An 18,955-nucleotide genomic window follows, 5' to 3' on the forward strand; every position below is an offset into this window, starting at 1 on the left:
AAAAGATAATCAATTCCATTGGAGCGATAAAAGAGACACAGAACCCTCTTTGTATTGTACTCGCTCGGCATATCACAAAACCATCTTTGATCAACATGGCTTTGTGTGGCTTTCTCACAACAGCGTGCCAAGATGTGCAGGTGTTCAGACCTCAGAGACGACGTTTAACACGCATGGCCTTGGATCAATGGCAGGCTTTTGTCTCTGATAATGGGCTCGGACAAGTTCCCTCAAAATGCCTTTTAACACAATTAAATTACCCATCTCATGTGGAATGCATTATTATGTGAATGTGGCAAAGAAAATAAATGATCTCTCCAAGGGGAACACCGAGCGTTTTTCCATCCAGCTGTTCTTATGCGCTTGTTAAAATTTGCAGGTGAGAAAATGTGAGTTAGCATTTAAAGTGTCGCTAAAAGTCTGTTGGGTTGATTATCCAGCGTAACAGGGCCCGGAATCTGGAAAGAGATGTTGATGTCCACTATTTTCAGAAAATGACGTAGGTGATTTGGGTGAACCAAGCTGCTGCTTGGCTAAAGCCTCGGACTCGTACGTACACACAGTAGTCAAGGTTGGAAGACGGCCAATACGGCTCGTTACTAAGCACCACTCAAAGATTCACCAGTAGCATCTCAGGAACCATCCGTGGAGCACTTGAATGCACCACCGTCCATCTCCGAGTGCTATTCTAGTTGTCTTCTAAATTGTTCCAGTGTCGGTGTGTTTGTGCACTTCCTACCTGCTGGTTTTTTTCATCCGCGCTTGCTGCCCTTCCAAAATTTAGTTCGCCCCCTGCTGGCAAACGTCTGCTGCGACTGATTCTGTTTATTTCGTGCCGTGGCTTTTGTGGCAGCGAGTTGTGTCTTGCAAAAATGACGGACAAGATAAATTGTGTTTTTTCACTAGTTTTATTCCAACAGCAAACAGTGTGTGTGTGTGTGTGTGTGTGTGTGTGTGTGTGTGTGTGTGTGTGTGGTGTGAGAATCTTTACTTACTTCCCAAACACACACACAGCTGGTAAACTGCTGTAAAATCATTGAGATGTGTTTTAAAGCAAAACTAATCATTATCAATTTGAAGTTTTTGGAAGCATGTACACATTTTTATTGTAAATAATTAGCTGTAACATGTTTTTAATGTCTTTCTACACCATACGGCCATTAAAACATTTCACACGGACCCCAGCATACAATGAAAGTATAACTTTGGCTTAAGCGTCTAACTACTTAACAACAAAAAAAGAAGGAACAGTGTAAAGTCGACCATTTTTGGTCACAGATTAAGAGTACGTTACCTTTTTTTATGATTAAGTATCCAGTTTCAGATTTCAAAGCCAGGCCCAGAGACAAATCACCAACGCACGAGCAGGCTTTCAGACGGGAATACCTCTGCAGATGATCTATTAAGCAGGAGGAGACTGTGCAGTTTAAGCTAATGGGAAGCGCCGCGTAGCTACGGAGAAATACATGGATGCAAGCCAGATTTATGTGTAATCCAAACTCACAGAGAGAGTGGAGCAGAATTGGAGACGGCATGTTGAGCCACTACCGGACTTACTAAAATAAATACTAAAACTGCTGAAAGACATGATCAGAAGAGATCCGTTCAAGCTCCTTCAAAGAACTGGAATTTCTGGAAGATTAAAGAACAAAACAGGACAGTTTGGAGGACTGTTTGGGCAGCCTTATCGTGCATGCATGTGCCAACAAGCTTGTGAGCATGTCCAGACCGCCATAGCAGCTGCAGGGAGAAGATAAATAATAGAAAATATTTGTTGAATACATTTCCTTGCTCATAAAACATTTGTAAAGCACATGTTTTTGAAGACTTTAAATCCTGCATTGATTACATGTCTGATGGCGTGAGGCTTTTCTTCTTCTTCCTCGCCTTTGTTGGCACAATGCTGGGCTTTTTTTCTGTTGCACGTTATTGATGCCACCCGTCAATCAGTGGTGTAATGTGGGACCAGCCGCAGGAAAAGTAATTGCACCGCCAATGTGCACGTGGCCTCGTGCACGTTCACGATCCAAACAAAATGGAAATCCATTGATAAAAATCGTTCTCTGTCGACCCACCAGTGACCAAAAACTACTCCAAATAATGGTTTGGGCTGAAAAAGTGTTACACAACTTAAATTCTGTACGTAATTTACGTAGATTATGTCGGGGCGCTCTTATTTTGAAACCAAATACTTTTGTGATTGGACCTTAGATGATTTGCCCTTTTGTGCGGTAGGTGTGTAGGGAACCCTTCCCAGCATGCACTGGGGGCAGCAGACTGATGGGTATATGCCCCATTTTATTTGTGTTCCAGCATTGTTACTGCCGCTTGGCTTTCACGTTGTGCTCCACAATGTTTCCAGTGATGATGTGTGTATAATAAGTGAGGCTTTTCCTATTATTATTCATTGAGTTGTTGTGTGGATTTTAAGCTAAGTGCGCCTCATGAATCTCATATTTGACCTCTGCCGAGGTTCTTCATAATTGAAAGCTCCTGCCAGACAAAATGTCCTACCTTACACGCGTGTAAACCAAACAGGGCTGCTATTCTAATATCAATTCTAGTGCGTTTACCTGTATGGACCATTTCCAGTGAAGTTATCGTTGTGAATAAAGTCTAGCGAGAACATTTCATAAATCGGTTTTTCACCCTGCACATTTTAAGCTATCCTTATCCCTGGGCTGAGAGTTGACCCCATAGGCTAAGTTGGCCCCTTTTCCCACGCACATTGTTAACCCAGAGTTGACCTCAGCCCAGGGATATACCATTCACACTGCACTTCTAGTAGTCATGGGTTAAATGTCCGTAATCACATGACTACTACTTTTTGCCTTCTAGCATTTCAAACCACTGCTTTGTAACTTTCTCCCTGTTTTACATTGTTAACTTGTAGCCTTGTGTTGGGGCTATTTTCAAGGGATAACCCCTGAAACTCAGTGCTTCCCCACGTCCCCACATGTGTCAGGGTTGTGCCAATGTGGCAGCTGTCTCAGCCCGGGGCCAACAGCTCCATTAGCCTGGGGCTAAGCGCAGTGTGAACAACTTCAAAGTGTAGCATTCAAACAAATCATCTCAATTTTCATGTCTTCCGTTTCTGTTCATAACAGAACACTATTATTAAGTTTGTTTAAATGAGTTCATGTCATGCAGAGTTCACTCAAAAATAAAGAAGTCTTGGTCATGACTAATGTCTTGAGGATTAAAATCTATAAAGCATCAACAATCAAATCAATCTTCCCAGTAGAACATGTGTTCTTCATTACTGAGTTATGAGTTATACCTTATAAATGCTTTCTACCGCAAAAGCTGCTTCATTAGAAAATGCTACCCTCTAATTCTATGGCATCAGACCAAAAACACTTTCAAAAATAGAAAAAAATAACTCTTAAATCATAGAAATGGCAATTATTTGTAGTGAAATGAGTTGGGAGTGAGAACGGGTTGGACTAAAATGGCCATCCATAGTTATCATGGATTAAAAATGGATTACAAATAAAAACATCTTTACTTGACTTAAAATGACTCACATGGATGTCTGATCTCAACGGTAAAAAAACTAGCTGATAAAGTGAACACATCCGGTATGAAAATGAGTAATGATGAAAAGAATCACTGCAAAGGACACCCAAAACTTCTATAGAGATTGTATTATATTTCCAAAAATATATGTACAGTCTATTACAAAGGTTACAAAGCAAAAAGAATTGTCTATGTAACAAGAAATTGTCTAATTAAATGATTTTACAGTTCTGCTGTTGGGGAAAATACTTTTGACCAGTGGATATTCTCAATACTTTCATCACAGAAAAATAAATAATAAATTGACCATTTGCATTACTGTACAACAAACTAAAAAACACAAAAAAATCAGAAACAAAGTGAAAGTAAAGATGGAAATCCTATCAGCTGTCTTTGGTCCTAAATGAAGAAAAAAAAATATGAAAAAAAAAAAAATATGTACAACTGAAATCTTGGTGGTTGACAATAATTCATCTGCGAGATAGAAAAATATAGTGCATTTTCAATGTATTCAGAGCTCTCTACTGAGTAATATGTGTAAAAAACAATATAAATAAAATGTACAAGTTTTACAATTAGTACATATACAAAGATCCCCTCAAATCTCGTCTCTCTCTGACACAATCGACAGCGCTGCACTCTTTGGAATCATCCACCGCCTCGACCACGGCGGTGAAACTAATTTCCAACTGTTGAACCACAAGATTTGAAAAATAACTTCATACTCTATCTGCTATTCCTGATTCCAGCCAACCCCTCTACATCCTGCAAGTTTTTTTTTTTTTTATTTTCATTTTTTTACATTTTGTATTTAATTTTTTTGTGTGTGTTTTTTTTTTTTTTTGCTGAAATAGAGCCACAACAAAACTTTTCGTGTCCAGAGTTGAGCGACCTGCAGTTTAAAAACGGGGATGAAACGAGCTGAAAACGGACAATAAAGTGACTTCTGGCGGTGAAGGTTTCCAGGTGAGTCGGACGTCGAATCGATTGCATCCCGGCCTTAATCTCAATTTGGCTCAAACTGCTGTTTCCCCAGCACAGGGAGGAGAAGAAGAAGAAAAAACGAGGACAGAGGCATTCTACCCTGGGGTGTAAAGAGGCCTCCAGGGACCCGGTCAGAGCGGCGAGTGGAGTGGGGGGTGGGAGGGGTGAGAGAGAGAGAGAGAAAGAGAGAGAGAGAGCCGCCTGCGAACCGGGGAGTTTTGTGCTGACTGAATGACTTCATGCCGGTATTCAATTCAAAGGTCTGGCCAAGGTCCAATTGCTGAGCTCTGCTGTATGGATAAAGGGAGAGTGTGTGTGACATGGGGGGGGGGGTATGTGGTGGTGGGGAGGGGGCTCAGAGTCGGTCAGGGCTAATTCCTGGTGTCTCCTGACAAAGGTGAGTCCCACAGTGGAAATGGATCCAACTCTATCCATCCTATAACGCTAAGCTGGATCATCCTGAAAACAGTGTTCAGGTGCGAAGACGAAATGCAGTCCGCGCTCGCTGTTTCAGAGACATTTACGTTCACTTGTTAAAGGCAGCGAAGGTAAAAGGCGGTAAAAGGGTTTTATATAGTCATCAAAAGTGCTTCAGAAAGGAGCAAAAGCAATTGGGCAGATACTGCATTTTTGATGACGATAAAACCTTTTACCATCATCCAAAACTCTAAACCCTGAACCCCGAACCTAAAGAGATTAAGATCTGTGTCCTCACCAAAGCAGCTGGACAACAGGACATGTTGTCCCCTTGGAACCACAATCACAGCCAGCGTCTGGTTATAACAGCGTCTTGTTAAAACGGCGTCCAGCTAACGGTCGTCTGGTTGAAACGGCTTGCGGTTAAAACGGTGCGTCTGGTTATAACAGCGTCCGGTTATAACAGCGTCCGGTTAAAACAGCGTCCAGTTAAAACAGTGGCACAGGCAGAGCCCGGTTACGCCTCCTGGTTTCTGTCATCGCTCCTACCGTGTTCTCATACAGCCAAACTCAACAGTTAGTAGTCATCAGTCAGTTATTTAATTGCAGCTCATCAATATTAATTGATATAAATTCTGACGCAATGAAATCCAGAGCTGAAATTTTATCTTGATGAATAAATCAACCGGAAATGGTAAATTCTCAGTTGCATGTGAATGTTTGCTGGATTTTGTCGTCCTTTATGCTCTCTCATTGGATATCTGTGGATCCGTGGAGTTACTGATGATACAATTACTCCTGAGGCGTCCTGAGGCGTTCCCGGACCATTTATATTTTACGATCGCAAATATGTCAGACAAAAACAAACAGGTTTAATGAAAAACCCTTCTAGATTATGTGATCATCTTCATCTGCCATTCAAAATCAGTGATCTGTAAACGATGATGACCCACGCGAGGAATAATGCAAAAGCTCCTCAGGCCATGCAAGAGCGTGAACCACCAAGGATCGCTAACGCAACCCAAACTAACTACACTGGGTTTTAAAATGGCCACTCCAAACGTGAGCAGTTTTGAGGTCCAGCTGTGGACAACATCTTTGTTTATCATCTACACCAAGCGTTTACATGAGTCTCTACGCGCGACCACGGGCGTATTGGGCTGAAAGTCAGCGGTCACGACGCGACCACACGCGCTGTTGCTGTGAAACGATGGAGCGGCGGTCTGGTTTCTCTAAAAGTCCGCTGTGGGATCATTGATTCTGACCACCGAATGTGCGGCAACCAGACATTTGTTGACGATGGTAGCAGTTTTAACGTAAAGCTTGGCGCTTGCTAAGTCTTCCGGATGCGCGAGCATATTTCTGTTGGCGTTCAGCTGTGAAGGGGTCCATCTGCTTTGGAGGGTCGATCAGGTCTGAGCGGGCCACCGGCACCCTGCCCAACATGTATGACGACACGTGCAGACAAATGTACGCGTCTGGTGTCCACATCCGTTTTAAGATTCTAGTTACCTCTTTTAGAGGCGACCGACTTTACTCACCAGGGTCCCGGCAGGCGTGAATCAATCTTTCAAGTGTTTCTTTTTTTCAAAAGGTACCCGGCTCCATGTGGTTGCAGTTGAAGCGATAACCGGCAGATTGAAGAAAGCTAGTAATGGTTTGTACTTTCCGTCAGCGAGGGACAATGCTTTAGCTATGCATTGGAGATGAAAACGGTCGACAGAAATGACTGGATACACAGACGTATCTCAGGTTACGAGACACGGTTGTAATGGTTTTTCTCTCCATGAACACCACTCCTGTTTACGTGACAGCCGAATAAATGCATTTTCTCATGAAAGATCACTGCACTGAAAATACACTTCAACATGGGAACCTTTTTTTTCTTTCTTTTGCATTTGAAGTGAAGACAGATGGCACAGAATAGGTTGATTGGCTTTCAGCACATCTTCTGCAAAAGGCCCCTCGTCTCTGTTCTCCGTACAAAAGAGCTACGGGAGAAAAGAGGCGCAATCTTGAGAGACACTTTAATGCATGTTCCGTCACGCCTGTGAGGGATGAGCGGCGGAGACGCGGGGATAAATAAGGGATCTCTACATGGCATGTCTACAGAGCTGGGGGCGGTGGGATGGAGGGAGGGGAAGAGGGGGGGATTTAATGGCGCGATCCGCGTCCGTCTGGAGCTCCGTCGTTTGGTCCTGATTTCCAGACCCCCGGAACCCTGAAGGAGGGCTCTTTGATTTCTGGACAACGGCGTCGGGAGATGATGTCAGCATGTCTAAGCGGCACCTTTTTTTCCGAACGAGGAGGCGCCTCTTTCATCTCTCCAGCCACCCAATTCAACATTTCCACGGCCGGCGTTTGATTTCCGCCAGGCGTTTTAGTGTATCGCGGTGGCCAAAAATACGACAAGATTATTTCTTTTGATGACTTGGCCGCGGCCGATTTCCCGAGCACTTGTTTTTTGTTTTTTTTTTCAAACCGTTTTCAGGTCTAAGTGGTACATTCCTTTCCTTTCCGTGCGGTGACTGAATGGTTTCCAAAGGGCTTGTCTCAGCACAGCGCACACACATGCGATAAAACCTAGCACCTTTAAAAAATGTAGTTCTTCAGGCCCGGGCCGCTTCTACCTGGTAATTATTGCTCTGTTTACTCCGTCTCTTCGCCGACCGCGTCACTCGTGGTATTAAACGGCGTCCGTGCGCTCGATTTCACCAGTTCAAGTTCCAGATAAAAAGACATCACACTACAAGGAAAAGAAAATCAAATAAAAAACAGGGAGCTTGTCCACCCTTTTAAAATGAATGCAGGAAGCATTGCCACCGAAGTGCCTAAAAGAGTGGCAACGCTTCATCGAACGCATTTCTTTAAGGCAGTGTTACGTCTACAACGTTCTTGGATCCACCCTTTTGAAAATTGCACTCTGCAGCTCGACCGCGCCCCGAAACGAACACCGTGTGTGCGACGTGATGGCAAAAAAAATGGTGGCTTCAATTTCAAATCAAAATCTCTCAACGGCGCCGCGAGAGCCGCCGCAACACCCATGTAGCCGCCGCAACACCCATGTAGCCGCTCTGCGTTTCCTGCAGCGAACACTAAGACAAAGGATATTGCTACTCTGATATAAAAGTCTTTTGATTCGAAGAACAAGTCGCCTCCTCAGTGTTGCACTCTTCAGGAAATTCCTTGATTAAAAAAAAAATAATAAAATTGAGAGGTTGAAAACAATGTCGGAACCTCACCCCCCTACACACACACACACACACACACACACACACACACACACACACACACACATTCACACTCCCGGAAGCTGCAAAGAAGCACGAGAGGTTACTGTTTTCACTCCAACAGCACATGAAGGGAAACACGAGTCACTGCAAACGGCTCAAACAGTCCAGCGTGTGTCGGCAGCACAAAAAGTACCTTTTGAATCAGCGCCTAAAAAGTTCTCTCTGCGTTTGGATAAAAGAGAGTTTACCCTGTTGTCAAGTCCAAGTAGAGGGGAGAGAGAGAAAGAGAGAGAGAGAGAGACAGAGAGAGAGAAAAACAACTGCTGCGTGGGCCACAACATGTCACTGTGGCAGACAGATGCAAAATAAACAAATTAGAAAGAGAATTAAGTGAAAGCACCGCAAGTAGACACATTGTTTTTTTTGTTGGTTTTTTTTGTTCTTTTTTTTTTAAAGGTTATCCATAGCCATGGTGTGCACTTAAGTCATTCATTAAATAAAAAAATGAAAAGACGCTGTCAAACTCCTTTCCAATGCGCCATTTGATATATGGTTGAGTTCATAAGCGCTTCTTCAAAAAAAGGAAAAAGAAAAGTGAAAAGAAAGTTATCTCGTCCAGGTAGTTTCTTTTTTTTCTTTGTGTGTTGCAGGTTCCCCCCCCCCCCCCCCCGCCCCGCCCCTTCCTCTCTTTAGTGCCCTTTTGAAGAGGCGGACCGCACTCCTTCACTGAGGAACAAAGGAATGATTTCACTCCAGACACAAGCCGGAAGAGTCAGACACGACAGATGTCCGTTTACTTTGACGATTATCCCGCTTTACGTCCCAGGCACTGCTCCAGATAAGTTCTGTTTTTTTCTTTGTTCTTGTTTTAGTTTGTTTTGTTTTTTTTCCCCTCGTCGTCACACCTGGACGCCCGTGCCGTGGAGGTGCAGCATCTGGGCTCTCATAGTCTGTATGCTGCTCATGATCTTCTTCTGATGGCCCACCAGCGTGATCCCCAAGCTCATCACGTCCCTGGGAAGACAAGACACATCAATCAATGCACTGGACCAAAAAAAAAACACCACAAAGACAGCTAAAAAAAGCAGCAGGCTTTTGTTTATGAATCTCCCACAACAAAACAACAACTGACGTTTTGTTTTATCTTGGGAAGAATGTTTGGGAGTTCATTTGAACCCTGGAGCTTTTTATGGGAACGCCGAGACGAATGTTGACGTCTGATGGTCAATGTGACGACTGAAGGGCAAGCCTCAGTCGGGCTGACGTCCATGTTTATGCAATGCAATAAAAAAAAATGTAAAAAAAAGAGTTCACACAAGTTCATGAGGCTTATCACACTAGATGTGAATGTTTAAGGAACTGTGAAACGCCACGAATAAGAACCTTATAGATTTTGTATCTTTCATGTAGCTAAACTTGCGTGCACAAGCTGGGACTTATAATATACATATCTTTTCCCCTCGCCCACATTTTCTCTGACATAACATAACTTTTTAAATTGAACCTTTCGATGCTCATGATTGTATCAGCCCGATCCTTCGGGCAAACTCATTTGAATTTAGAGGGAACACAGCTGACGTATGGCCTTCTGGAGAGCCTTCGCTTAGATATTCCACATCAGAATGTCCTGATATTGTCTGAGTCGAACACTCTGACGTGGTCTGCTCTCATTCTGAGTGAAATTGCTCCGTGGAAACTGGACGTTTCTCAGTGACACTCAGATTGAATTCAGATTGGTCTTTGGAAATGTATGCCTGACTATTTAGTCACAAATAGTTTGAAATAGTTGTCAGGCGGAAGTTGTTTGTTTAATTATCAATGATTTTATTCATTATGTAATACTTATTGTGGTTAATTCCTTGTACTTGTATTTACGTCTTTAATTACTACTGAGAGATGCTTTTATTTTGAAGTCAGTTATGAAATTATTTATAGGAGCTACGGCGATCTGTAACAGAAACCCGGTTCTCACTAACAAATCCAATAACTTCTAATTCGCTGTTTTCCATCCGCCACAATAAACAAAACTCAATTGTTTATGTGGATTTTTTGTCTTCAAAGCGAACCAGGATAGAGAGGAGCTATGAGCCCCGAGAAGGCTTTTAATGTGAAACATCTGTGGACGTTTTTCATTGAGGGTAGCAGTGAAACAACCGCAAACTAGGAAAGATTGGAAAATACTCTCTCTGATATAAAGACAAACTCTGGGCAATAGAGCGGTGTGTATAGGATGGGATGGAATTAGTGATGTGGAAATGTACATTACATTGAATTTGTCAGGACCGATAAACACGATTGAGTTTGCATTGTTCATTGATTTGCTCCTGTTTTGATTTGCTGTCAGAGAGGCTTCTTCCTTAAAAAAATGCATCTTATATACAGTGTTAAACCATGGAAGATATAACGGCCTGGTCATCTCTCAAGTTTGGGGAGATAAAGGCTCAGGCCAGTGATTGAAGTGCCATGAACCTCATGGGGTCTAACAGAAACTGATTAGAGGCAAAAAATGCAACAAAAAAAAGTAGAATTGTTTAGTCATGTCGGTATGGAAGGAAGTGGAGGTGAGCTCACAGTCTTAAAGTGTGGCCGGTATTAATGTCCTCTACTCATGCCGAACCGCGTGAGGGCTTCACATCTACTTACTCGATTGACATCCTGGCCACAGATTCCAGGGAACCGTAGCCAGCCGCCGTGAAGTTGTCTCTGTATCGCTCCATCTTGATGGCTTCCAGCCACTCTCCCACTGAGCGGAAAGCGGTGAAGTCTGGTGTGCTCTGATCCAGCAGTGGACTAATTGGTCTGCGGGATGAGCACAGAACGGTGTTTATGTCTCGCGTGGAAAAGGAAACGTTCCGCTGGAAACACAATCAAGCCGGGAGAAGACGAGACAAAGTGACGACCAAAGGCATCCAGCGGTGCAGCAAATTGCAAAGAGGGGGAGGACAAACTGATTGGAGGCTTCAATCAATAAGGAATTCACAAAGACATGCAGCGCGTCAGCTTGCTTCTGAAAACTATTTTTTTGATATATATATATATATATATATCTTTTGAATCTGATTAAATTCTGCGCATACTGTCTCTGTGTAATAAAGCTCTTTTTAACCAGCTGTAACCTCTCGATCTCACCTCAGGATAGTATGTTCTGACTGCAAATAGAATTCATCTGACAAACGTCAGACTGAGGTCTGGAGTTCCCACTGCACTTTAAAGTACCAAGAACTCATTACAGAGATTGATTTAAAAGCCCTGCTATTGACCATAAAGCCATGGAAGCAGCTTTGTGGTATCGATCCCCCGGGATTTATCTTTCATCTGTGAACTACAGAGGCTAAATCATCCTCTGGACACTTTGGATCTTCCACTAATGCACTAAAATAAAAGTTCAAATTCTTTATTGTATGAAGCCACATTTTAAAATGATTCATTTGGTTTCTTTTTCCTCACCTTGTACATGTTCCCACTGGCGTTTTCAATGTGTTAGGGTTGCGGATCATCTTATCTAGGATGCCAACTATCTGATCGAACTTGGGACGTTCAGCTCTGTCTTTCTGCCAGCAGTCCAGCATTAGCTGGTGCAGGCCTGGTGGGCAGTCCATCGGGGCTGGAAGACGGTAGCCTTCCTCTATTGCCTTTATGACCTGGGAGATGCAAATCAGATGGAGTCATCAGTATCAGCATTATTCTCAGCCTAACCCCAAGCACTTTGGTATGAGCCGTTAGTACCCACTCAAATCTAACTAAACAACTTTTAGGATCTTCCTAACCCTAAACCCTCTCGTAGGAGCCTTTAGGACCTACCCTATCCTAACCCTAAATAGTTTGGTATCAGCCTTTAGTATCTACCGAACCCAATACCCTTTGGTACCACCCTTTAGCATGTTCCTAAACCTAACCACAAACCATTTGGTATCAGCCCTTAGTATCTACCTAACCCGAAATGCTTTGGTACCACCCTTTACTATGTTCCTAGACCTAACCCAAAACCCTTTGGCATAAGCCTTTAGTATCTACCTAACCCTAAACCCTAGGGGATTAGCCTTTATTTCCCACCAAACCATAACCCCAAAGCATTTGGTATCCGCTTTTAACATCAACCAAATTCTAATCCCAACCGCTGACACTAACCCTTAAGAGTCAGCCTTTAGGACTTTCCTCACCCAAAACACTTTGGTATCAGCTTATACTATTCCCCTAACCCCAAACTCTTTGGTATCAGCCATTAGTAGCTCCCCAAACCCAAACTCTTAAGAATCAGCCTTTGGTATTACCTTCATTAAACCCTTTATAAATAGCGTTAAGTAGCACCAGAAGGGTAGAAACAAGCAGTCACACGTTCGGACAAGTATTGAACAACAAAGGTGTGGTGGGTGAGGGTTGGCAAAGCTGCAGGACCATCTGACAGACACTTCTGAGGCAGTATATTGGCAGCTTAACTTGACTTTTAAACATTTCTACATTCGTGTAAATGGCTAACTCGGCTGTTAGCTTGTGTGTTTGTCTATTGCGCTCTGTTGTTACACCTTTGTCGCTTTAACTAGTAGTCATTACTACAGTTGATGAAGATGATATATATAATGGCCTAAACATAGGATGTGAGAGCCAGCGTGTTATCAATAAATGGGCTTTTATTTGATGGTGTATGATCAAAAGGTTGTGAAATTTATTCAGACCAGGCACATTACCAAAATCAGACCCTTTCTCTCATTTACCGGTCCTGAAAATACAGTATAAGCTTTTAGTTTGCCTTTGCTCGAGTATTGGAGCTCTCCTCTTGCTGGGCTCAGCCATAAAAAACACTTCATTTAGTGCTGAACCCTGCAGCTAAGCTTTTACTCTCTTCAGGAGATAGGATTGTATTACACCTGTCTTTATTGGCTGACATTTTACTGATAACCTTTAAGGTTATGCAAGGTCAAAGTTACATTTGAAATATTAAGCACCTTATATATATTGCATGTGAATAAACAAAAGCCTATATTTATACAGCTCTTGAAATAATCTTTCCACAGTAAACCTAATCTATTGTCACTCTGCATCGTGCATGCAGTTTAGCTCTGAGTTCATTAAAAGTCAATGACGTGAGAGCAGTAGGTGCAGTGGGCACTTTGATTTGATTTGATTTGATTAGCTCCCCCTTTTATTTATTGTGCGGATAAGGAGCTGTGTACACTTTCGCATATTTCCATCAGCTATTTCAGTCAGGATCGCTCAGACGAGAGTGACTCACGGCGGGAAAAAGGTGTCAAAACACTGAAACTCTTGGGAAAAATGCAAATAACGTTCTTCCTGCAGACCCCGGAGGATGTTTGCTGACATCTTTGACGAAGTGCAAAAAAAAAACGTCTGACATTGATGTCTGGCAAGTAGCACCACATACGGCTCTTTAATGCCCCGGCCATCTTGTTTAGCATTTCTAACATCCGATTGTTGAATCAGCGAGCCTCTGCTTTGGAGCGCCGGAGAATCTTAATAATGTTTGGGCCTGCCGCTGTGGGTGCTAAACAATATGCACCATATAGAAACCGTGAGGGCCCGCACAAACTCGCCATCAATCAAAATGTGCCAAACGTCCGACAATAAGGGACAGCTTCGAGCGGTCCGCCGCAGTTGGACTCCCTCGGTTGGAGTTGGCAGGAAGGCCGGCGACAGCACTCAGAGAACTGCGGGTGAGTGAATCATTATGGCAATTTGTGACATTTGTAAAAAAAAAAAAAGAAAAGAATTGTGGGACTGTGTTCTATGAGGAGGAAAAGTTTGGTCAATGTCAGAAGTCAGCTCCCAAGATGTACTTGATGCTGAGGCACTTTAAAAGATAGAGTTTCTGATTAAATTACAGCACCTAAAAGAACCCCTCCGACATCAGATGTTTCACAACATCAGCAGTCAGGTGGGAGACGATTCTGAGGCTTTGAAGCTGTGTGTATATTTATGTATTCTTTGTTTTCTTCAGGGGTTTTTTTTTTAGAGCTGCATTGATGGAGCTGAAATATATATATTGTTTTTGATTGTGTTGTGCTTGACTGAGGTTTGACTTCATTAAATTTTCTTCTATTTGAAAGAAAATACTCATTACTGTTGTAAATATCCAACAGGAATCTAGTTAGGTTTCATGTACGACAAGAGAGATGAGAATTATTTCCCTTTTCTGCAGTGACGGCACAGAGGTCTTTACAAGTTTCATTGAAAGGTGTCAAAACGCCTATAAAAGGGATTATTAAAGAAGTATTTTATACACTTTTCTACTGCACTTCATTAAGTTTGCAAGAGACAGATAAAACAAAAAAAATAATAAAAATCAAAGCAGCACATACTGCTGGAGCTGGACCCATGCTTGTGATCTTGACACCCAAGCATGGGCCCAGCTCGGAAAACACTTGATCCTTAACTTCCCATAATGCAACACATAACATTCCCATTAGAGCCTCTCAGACGGGGACATGACCACGGCCCCCTTTTTTTAAAATTCAGAGCGTGTCAATGTCTTTACATCCTCGACTCGGATGTCCGTAACGAATGTCACGCAAACGCTCGCGCTGCCGTCTCTTTAATTGGTTCAACACGGCTCCTCGCACTGGTTCGAATTACCATAAGTAATTATGAAACTTTTAAGGGCATTTGAATCCAAACGCTTCTGCATGACAAGTTCTTTCCACTCCCGTTGTTTACAGTGAAGCCAGCATCAAATCCTCGTTCTCAGGACTTCATCGCTACGCGGATCCCATAGCGGGTCTGTTCCCCCTTCAGACGCATCCAGACTTGCGTGATCACAGCGAGACTTCTTGAACTAATTAAGCGCGAGGTTACCGTCCCGGCCGAGCTGCGAGAGACGACTCGCAGGAGAACCACAAAGTGTGAGTATTGTTTGCGATATTTATGTTTTTCGTGGAGTGACTTCATGAGAATGGATTAGGGATGAACTTTGGGAAAATCCCTGCAACGTTTCAGATGACAGTTGGTAGAATAAAAAGTGGTTTTCTCAGACTGCACTGACGCTCTCTTTTTTGATGAGCTTATTATTTGCCAGCAACACATGGTTTATGGTTCAGAAACATATCAAAGAAGTGGTAGACAACTGCAAAATTGCATATTTCTAGTAAACTCTTTCAAATCAGAAATTCTGGTCTTTGGTTTTGAGGCAGTCCATCAGCAGAATGAAAGCAACGCAACTGTTTCCATAGCAGCTAGTAACTTACATCTTGATTGGACATGTCCCAGTAGGGCCGCTCCCCATAGGACATGACCTCCCACATGACAATGCCGTAACTCCACACGTCACTCGCGGAGGTGAATTTTCGATACTGTATGGCTTCCGGCGCGGTCCATCGGACGGGTATTTTGCCGCCCTGTGCAGTAAAACGCAGGTCAGAGGCTGGAGTAAAGATCAAATGCATAATATCCTGCATCTTCCCCTAAAAACATCAATTACAGAGAGTTTCAGTTACACACACGGTTACAAAAAACACAAAAGAAACAAGTGACTTTTCCACAAACTTGAGCCAAAATACTGGCGCCACTTTCTAATGAGGCACGGGTTCATATGATGTAATCTGTGGCTTTAGTAATGCATAGTTAATCATGTATTTATGTTTCATTGATTAATCATTAATAAGAACAACAAGGTTGCGTCATATCCCGCTGTTGGCTGTTGCTGCAGGGCATCTCGCCTTCAGTTTGGTTATTAACAGCGCATCTGCGATTACAACGACAGACTATGACTCATTGGATCAGTGGAAAGTAAGAATCTCATGACCCCTTTAAGAATTGCTATTCCACATTCATCTATATTAGAAGTGCGTTGGCTCCATGACCTGTTGGCATGCACATTTTAGTGAGGAATACTTCTTTTTTTCCCCTGTTAGCAGTTTAAAAAGACAAGATTACTTATTTTGTGTTATAGGACTCAGATAAAACAAGCAAATCATCACACTTGCGAAGCAAAGACCTGCTCATTTGTTGGCCTTTCTGCCCCCAAAAAGGCTTACAATGAATGAATTATGAAAATCAGTCAATAATCTTGGCCATTCCCTTTCAGATTGTTGGGGTTTGCTTGTGATTGGTTGTTGCAGCATGGCTTTCATATAAATATAGTTGTTCCATATACCGAATTTGATGCTTAAAAAAGATCCATGACCCATATGTTGCATCTGTAATGAACTCAGTATGTGTCTGATAAGCAAGCCAAGACATTTCCCAAAAACCTACAGTTGTTCTTATTAATGGCTTATAACTGCTTTATAAAGCGTTAGTAAGTGATTAATTAACCTTGAATAGGACATTAGTTACAACATGTGAACCCTTCACACAAAGGGTGACTCATCAGAAGGTTGCAGCCAGACATATCTTGTGTTGCAACTTAAAAAGGGTGCAGACCACTTGAGCGTGCACCACTGGCCCTGCTCTATTTTCATGCACCGGCTGTGACTTGATTAGAGGATTCAGACAGGGCGAGAGAGAGAGAGAGAGAGAGAGAGAGAGAGAGAGAGAGAGAGAGAGAGGGAGAGAGAGCAAGCACTTTAATTGACTCACAGTTGTTGTGTAGACAGCATCGGGATCGTCGTCGATCACCCTTGACAGGCCGAAGTCAGACACTTTACATACGAGATTGCTGTTGACAAGGATGTTTCGCGCGGCCAGATCTCGGTGGACGTATCCCATGTCGGAGAGGTATCTCATTCCCGCCGCTATGCCCCGCAGCATCCCCACCAACTGGATGACTGTGAACTGACCATCGTGTTTCTGCACAGAGGAGGGGGGAGGGGGGGGGGGGGACACAGGCGGGTCAGCCGTCTCTTCGCCGACCATGAGGGAAATGTAGGTCACAGCACTGCAGCAGCTCCGAGCACAAGATTTATGATATTTATTATGCGACGCACAGATCCTCCCGCGGACCGCCTGCTCTCTGGGACGCTCGCGAGCAGGGGCGGGAAAAAAAAGGAAAGTTACAAGAGATGCTCGGAAGGTGACACTCACCCTGAGGAAGCCATCTAATGAGCCGTTCTCCATGTACTCGATGACAATCATCACGGGCTTCCCTGGTGAACACAGAGAGGGGAGGCGGATGATCAATTCATAGCAGAGTTTGTTTGCTCGCAAAAGAAAATGCTTCACAATAAACAAGTACGGAAGTGCTTTGGAGTTATTTTTAGCCGCCTGTATTGGCTTTTAATTAAAAGTTACCATCTGCTCCTTTTATTACAGTGTCTAAATGAGAAAATGTTAAACAAGGACTGTGGCTAATTTAATCAGATATAATATCACTCTGACTACAACGCGTTTACCTCCCAAAGCTAAATATGCTTTGATGAAACTGATCTTGGAGGATTTTTAAGGGGGAGACACCCCGAGTTAATGGGGTAATCGTCCTAATTAATAGTTGCCACCATGAAACTTCCACAGTTCATCCCGAATATTACATTTTTTTTCTGAAATTGCAGCTTTAAAAAGTAGGATGATGCAATATCTTATTTAATATGTGCTGCAGTGTATTCATTTCCAGAACAGAAATCTGAACATTGCATGAAGTCAGGCTCCAAAGCGTTTCCTTTGTTGACATATTAGATTCAAAGTTGTATTTTTTTTTTTAACAGATTTTGGATATCTCTTTGTGTGACTCCACAAATCAGAAAAGACTGTCAACAGCAATACAAATATCAATTGTGGCCATGGTTTTAGGTATAAAAATGTTCTATAAATGAGGATATGAATTATATATGAACAAACCCCTCAGTAAAAAACCTTCAGAATATAGAGAGGAATGAAACTGGAAGCTTTGAGCCGGCAATCTCCACTTTAGTTGCACTTACATGCAACAGTCTGAGAGAAAAACAGTTGAATAGGATAAAAAAAGTAACAATAAAAAAAAGTTTCACTATGAAACTTTCTCAGTGGATTACTTAAATACATTTTTTTTCTCTGAAATGTTGTGTTTAAATATGCAAAGTAAGCATTACATAATGGCTTGGAGACAGAAAAGTGGAATGAAAGCATCTAAAGTACTACTTTAGCTTTTTGCTTTGTACTTTTCTGACAGAAGACACGTTATGGAAGCAAAAAAAAGAAAAAAAAAAAAGACTAAACATTTTCAAAACGTACCTCAAAGTGCATAAAAAACTGTGTTTTTGCCTCTGTTATTCGCCCTATCAGGTGTGAGATTACCTCTCGTCACGACTCCCTCCAGGTGAACCACGTTGGGATGGTCGAACTGGCCCATGATGCTGGCCTCGCACAGGAAGTCCCGCCTCTGCTTCTCCGTGTAGCCCACTTTCAGCGTCTTGATGGCGACCGACGTGTCCCGCTTCCCGGGCAGCTTGAGCCGGCCGCTGCACACCTCCCCGAACTCCCCTGTGATGGGGAACCAACGCGGTTTAGGATTGAGGTGTGGCTGAGCTTATCATAATAATATATATAGTTTTTAAAAGCGCTTCACAATGACAGATGTATTAGCGTATTTTCAGACAAAGCAGCTGTGCAGCGGTGGACTACAAATTGGGAGTGCGACATCTTGTTACACTCGAGGGAGTGAAACCGAGACCTATAATAAGACACGCTGGTGTTGCATAGATACTGTCATTGACCGCCTCTGTAAAACCCATGTGGCAGCAATTTCTCAGCTGTGGAAAAGATCTCGGTGACTGCCTCCGCCAGGCCAAGCCCACATGTTAATGGCAGTGAACTCCCCTCCATCGCCCACCCCTTCTTTGCGATGGCGCCATCGCTATACAATGCATAACGCCGTGCCGAGGCGTAAATATCTGGCTGTCAGTGTGACGTACGAGAGCACGGAGTGACTCGACAGAAAA

The 18,955-nt window shown here is 42.9% G+C and overlaps 1 protein-coding gene across 4 annotated transcripts in view; it reads right to left on the bottom strand.

Moving 5' to 3' along the window:
• Positions 1 to 3,632: 3,632 nt before the first annotated feature.
• Positions 3,633 to 18,955, bottom strand: part of epha7 (eph receptor A7) — an 86,066-nt gene continuing 70,743 nt past the window's right edge. For all 4 annotated transcript variants that reach the window (XM_068576911.1, XM_068576909.1, XM_068576908.1 and 1 more), the window contains exons 11-17: positions 18,312 to 18,497; positions 17,127 to 17,188; positions 16,683 to 16,892; positions 15,350 to 15,499; positions 11,601 to 11,794; positions 10,797 to 10,952; positions 3,633 to 9,167 (exon numbers count right to left, since the gene is read on the bottom strand). In XM_068576911.1, the coding sequence (XP_068433012.1) occupies positions 9,053 to 9,167; positions 10,797 to 10,952; positions 11,601 to 11,794; positions 15,350 to 15,499; positions 16,683 to 16,892; positions 17,127 to 17,188; positions 18,312 to 18,497 (1,073 nt within the window). In that variant the 3' untranslated portion in view covers positions 3,633 to 9,052. The remainder of the gene's footprint in view (positions 9,168 to 10,796; positions 10,953 to 11,600; positions 11,795 to 15,349; positions 15,500 to 16,682; positions 16,893 to 17,126; positions 17,189 to 18,311; positions 18,498 to 18,955) is intronic.

This window comes from Clinocottus analis, unplaced genomic scaffold (genome assembly GCF_023055335.1).
Source record: "Clinocottus analis isolate CAN_PGR_092001 unplaced genomic scaffold, fCliAna1.0.p SCAF_15, whole genome shotgun sequence".
Taxonomy (NCBI): domain Eukaryota; kingdom Metazoa; phylum Chordata; class Actinopteri; order Perciformes; family Cottidae; genus Clinocottus; species Clinocottus analis.